This window comes from Oncorhynchus tshawytscha, linkage group LG29 (assembly GCF_018296145.1).
Source record: "Oncorhynchus tshawytscha isolate Ot180627B linkage group LG29, Otsh_v2.0, whole genome shotgun sequence".
Lineage (NCBI taxonomy): Eukaryota > Metazoa > Chordata > Actinopteri > Salmoniformes > Salmonidae > Oncorhynchus > Oncorhynchus tshawytscha.
In genome coordinates this window covers 20089876-20094387 of record NC_056457.1, presented here as the reverse complement: position 1 = coordinate 20094387, position 4512 = coordinate 20089876, and the positions used below count along the sequence as shown (strand labels likewise).

General features: G+C 42.6%; 1 protein-coding gene across 1 annotated transcript; it reads right to left on the bottom strand.

The window, feature by feature from the left end:
- crygn2 (crystallin, gamma N2) lies at positions 1-2969 on the bottom strand. The gene is made up of 4 exons (XM_024392346.2): positions 2863-2969; positions 1179-1427; positions 732-877; positions 1-242 (listed from the first exon to the last, which is right to left on the bottom strand). Exons 1-4 carry the CDS (start codon positions 2881-2883, stop codon positions 107-109), a joined length of 552 nt encoding a protein of 183 aa, XP_024248114.1. The 5' UTR covers positions 2884-2969; the 3' UTR covers positions 1-106.
- Between the last annotated feature and the right edge of the window lie 1543 nt (positions 2970-4512).

Sequence of the window (4512 nt, the reverse complement as noted above, 5' to 3'; positions counted from 1 at the left end):
TGATTTTTTTGGGGTGTCTTTTTTTATTGAACATTTCTAGAGCGGTAGTGGTAAAAGTCACTGTCCATGCCAGGGTCGAGGTCTGGGGCAGGATAGGAGAAGAGGTTTAGAAGTAGTTGACCACCCTACGGATGGACTGGATGTTAGGGTTCTGGGCCTGCCACTCGTTGTGACTGCAGTAGTCTCCTCTCTCCACGATGTACATGCGGCCGCGGAAGTTAGGCTCCTCATACATCACCCAGCTACAGAAGGAAACACACACGGGTTAGAAATGGTCACACACCTGCTCACTTCACACACTTAGAGCAGATGGAATAACAGTAATGAGGAAACATCTAACATCAAGCTGTAAAATCCTGAACTTCCCCTTTAATATTTAACTCCCTCCTGGAAAACAACTGTTGGGACCACAGGTGTGATTAGTGGTGTTAAAGTTATTTAGAAATTCAGCAGTGTCTATGATTTACCAGCTAGATCATTAGCATCTGTGTTCCAATTATGTGCCAACTTAATTAACACCTTAACATATGCTAAAAGGTTGGATGTCTTGGCTCAACAAAAATAGATCCAAAAGTTGAATCACTATGAATTCATCTCTGCGTCTTGCCAAGTGCTGTGTGTGTCTGTTTTTGTGCGCCCCTGCATGTGTGTGTTTGTCAGTGCCTGTGTGTTTGTCAGTGTGTGTATGTGTGATTGCAGTCTGAAACTTAGGCTAGAGGTGTACTACTTACGCTCCGTCTCCATAGACCTTGATGGAGTTGATGCAGTTCTTGCTGAGGCCACGGCTCTGCAGGAAGGGGCAGTCATCACAGATCTCCACACACTGGCCGGAGAAGTTACAGGCCTCGAACAGCTCCATTCTGTAGTGCTCACCGTGCTGCAGGACACAGGAGAGGATTGGAGAAAACACAAGTTTTTCAAGTCAAATATAGGAATACTGTTATAATGAAGAAGATGAGAGACAAGAAGAGGAGATTAAATTTGAGGTATGTTTACAAATTGACAACACTACACCCAAACTGTGCTTTGGTCATTCACCCCCCGTATTGACCTAAAGTATCTTTGAGTTAAAGCAGAAAATGTCTGTATAACTTCAACCTCTCCTCATCCTCACTAGCTATCATCTTAACCTCTAACCCCTATATTTTCGATTCTTAACCCTTAGCCCCGTCTCTCACCATCTTGATGGGCTTACAGGAGCCCATGTGGTCGTTGTGGCTGTTCCAACGCTGGAACTCTGGGTATTCGCCGTGCTCCAGGATGTACTGCTGTCCCTTGAAGTCGGGGTGGTCGAAGCAGCGGAAGGCACCGCTCTCCACACGGATGGAGTTGACGCGGTTCATGAAGCCACGGTCCTGGAAGTTATCGCAGTCGCCCCTGACCTCCAGCTGCCTGCCAGTGAAGCATTTTCCCTCGTAGAAGGTGATCTGTGATGGGTGAGTGGGTAGACAGGAGGAGGTTAACACCATAGTTCATTAGTTAGGGTGGGGCGTTGGAGGTAGGATAGTGTGGTATCCAACAAACCTGGGTTCAGATACTATTTGTCATCATTATAGATTCAGTGGGTTTGATTGAGCTTTTCTGTTGCAATTTACCCAATATAAATGTTGCAGAAGTGCAAACCCACCTGGCACTCCAGGCAGGTTAAAGCAAATGCTTAAAGTGTTTGAAAGATTTTAAATCATATTTGAACCTAAGTCCTGGTGGGATACAAACTCAATTGCTCAATTTAACTTTATTGCATCCAGTTCATGACTCAAAATGTAGTGAAATGGTCCAGAGCAAAGCGTTTTGGATACCAGGCTAGAGGCTGGACGGACATGTGGATACTTTGTCACTGGAGTGTAGGTGTGGATTTGTATGTGTTGGCATGGTGTAGTCAGTTCAGTATATAAATACATTTTGTCATGCAGACTTGTGTCCATAGCACAGGAGGTTGGTGACACCTTAATTGGGGAGGATGGGTTCATGGTAATGACTGCAGCGGAATAGGTGGAATGGTATCAGATACATCAAACACATGTATTTGTTTCCAAGTGTTTGATTCCACGTTTCCATGTGTTTGATGCCATTTCATTTGCTCCGTTCCAGTCATTATTATGAGCCGTCCTCCCGTTAGCAGCCTCCACTGATCTGTACAGTATATATGCTGAATGCCAACTATAGATGAATAGAAGACTAGAATAGAATATTAGAGTTGGCTTGCAGCTGGCTAGAAGTATGGATACAAGACTATGTTATGTCTACTCCTATTGGCCAGCCACCAACTAATTATCCCTACCTGCCATTGATAGTTTATTCAAAATAAAATAAATACATTTTCCTAGACCTTGCTTGCTCTTTTAGATATATCTATAACACAAGATTGACGGTAGAACTGGGAGCAGAATCAGAATGCACTCAAAACTTTTCCCAAATATTCACGATACAATATGACATTCATTCGCTTTCAACTCCTGTAACAGATTTAACTGTATTTCTCCCAGCAAGACAAACGGAGTAATTGCTCTGATTAGAATAATCTCTAAATCTAAAAATGTTCACCAGGGATTGCCTTCACATTTTATTGAGTGTTGAATTGAAAAACAAAAAAAACACCTGTTTGTTGAATACCTAACCTCATGATGGTATGAGAAAAGTACATTTTCCACTTCCAAACCAATGTTATCACACCTGCACTAAATACCTGTAAATGCATACACTCCCAAACCTATGTGTTTATTGACTGGAGTTCTCTCTAACCAGGCAGTCCTGTTGAGGTCAGAAGAACTCTTTTTCAAGGGATCCCTGTCCAGTCAGTTATGTCCCAGTGTTAGCCAACCTGATGCTGTGTGAATGCAGGTTGACCCAGATGCTGCTTACCTTTCCAGAATACTGCGACATTTTCCACTGGATACTGTCCAACCTGGCCCACAAGTAAGAAAGTGTAACAGTAAAAAAGTTGGACACCCCAATATATACGGCGGGGCGCGTGCCCGGCAGTATCGCGAGGCTTTCCGCACAAAGGACACACAATGGGGGACTTAGGGCTTTCGCTGGGTGAGCACTTTCCCCTTCAACTCTTGGCACTGCTGATTCTGGGCTTTGGCTGCAGGGGGACTGAACAGGAGACAAACAAAGGAATTTGCTTGGCCGGGGCTTTGTGCACGCCGTTTTGCACATGCTATGCTTCTCTTATGCTGAAGTTGAATGGGGCCTGGCATGCACGCACAGTGAGCGAGACAGAGAGAAGTGTGTGTGTGCATGTTAGAGAGAATGTGTGTGTGTCAGAGTGTGTGTGTGTGTGTGGTGGGAGGGTGGTGACCATGGCAACTGCGCGTGCAGAGCTACAACAAAGACTTGGTATTCTCTTTCACTCTTCACACACTACTACTATGACCTGCCATTGTTCATATACACACATAGTGTCACAGCCATATTTAGACGACCTCCGACCTCTGAAGTACTAGAACTGGCCGTGTCATTGTATTTGAAGTGTGGGGGACATTTGAATAGATTATCAGGAGATAGAATGCCGTTTCAAATCTTTTATGCCTTTTATGCCTTTTATGACTTATATGGCTGCTATGCCAATAATGTATGGGGCATATAAATCTTGTTATCAAAAAGATGCTAAAACTGTGTTTGTGTCAAAACTATCTCTGTATATTCAAGTGAGAAATATATAATTATACTGACTCTTTAACGTCATTAAATCATTTTCACCATTAAAAACACCCATTGGGATATTGCAATATCCTGAAGTGCTTAAAGCCCTGTAAGATGGCAGAGAGAATGTAAAGAGATCTCCTGACATACATCACACAGTGCATTATGGTATTGGATTACTACCCTTGAATCCTGAGGACTTCTATCGATCGACTACACATCCATTAGAGGATGTTAAGCCCTTTTTAGTCTCTCTCTCTCTCCCTCTCTTCCTCTCTCTCTCTCTCCCCCTCTCTCTCTCTCTCTCTCCCCCTCTCTATCTCAGCGCCCCATTAATTACATGGGGAATATAATGACTGGAATGAGCATTATGATGCATTTACATGACACTTTAAAATTAACATAACATGGGAAGTATTTAAATAATGCTATGTAACTGAATGTCTAAAATTAGAACAAAATTCAAAAGGTTGGCTCAACTTTCTAAATACATGGCTCTACTTTAGACTGTTGACATGTAGCCCAAGGAGAATTGGATAGGTATAACCAATATTTTAGAATCTCCTCCTTGCCCTCTAATAAGCTAGGTTTTAAAACGGTTGAAAGGTTATGTGTGATGATGTAGTACACATGAAAATAACTTTTGCAGATAAATTCCAATGTTCCGAATAAAAAATACAAGTTAAATGGGTTTCCATCGCATTTTCAACTCTAATGATGGTTTTGTCACAAAAAATGTATAGTATTATATAGCGAATGTGCCCACTTTGGTCTTGGCAAGTGCTCTCTAGCCAACAGCTCACAGATACAGTGCGGGTATAGCCTACATGATGAGATCATTTTTTTATTTGTCAAACGGCAGCC

What these genes read in the sequence shown, in the direction of transcription:
- crygn2 (XM_024392346.2), bottom strand. Translation starts at nt 2,883, where the DNA reads ATGTCGCAGTATTCTGGAAAG. An exon ending in TGTCGCAGTATTCTGGAAAG is followed by an intron (nt 1,428 to 2,862) that starts GTAAGCAGCATC and finishes CACCCATCACAG; the next exon opens with ATCACCTTCTACGAGGGAAA. An exon ending in CCTGTAAGCCCATCAAGATG is followed by an intron (nt 878 to 1,178) that starts GTGAGAGACGGG and finishes TGTGTCCTGCAG; the next exon opens with CACGGTGAGCACTACAGAAT.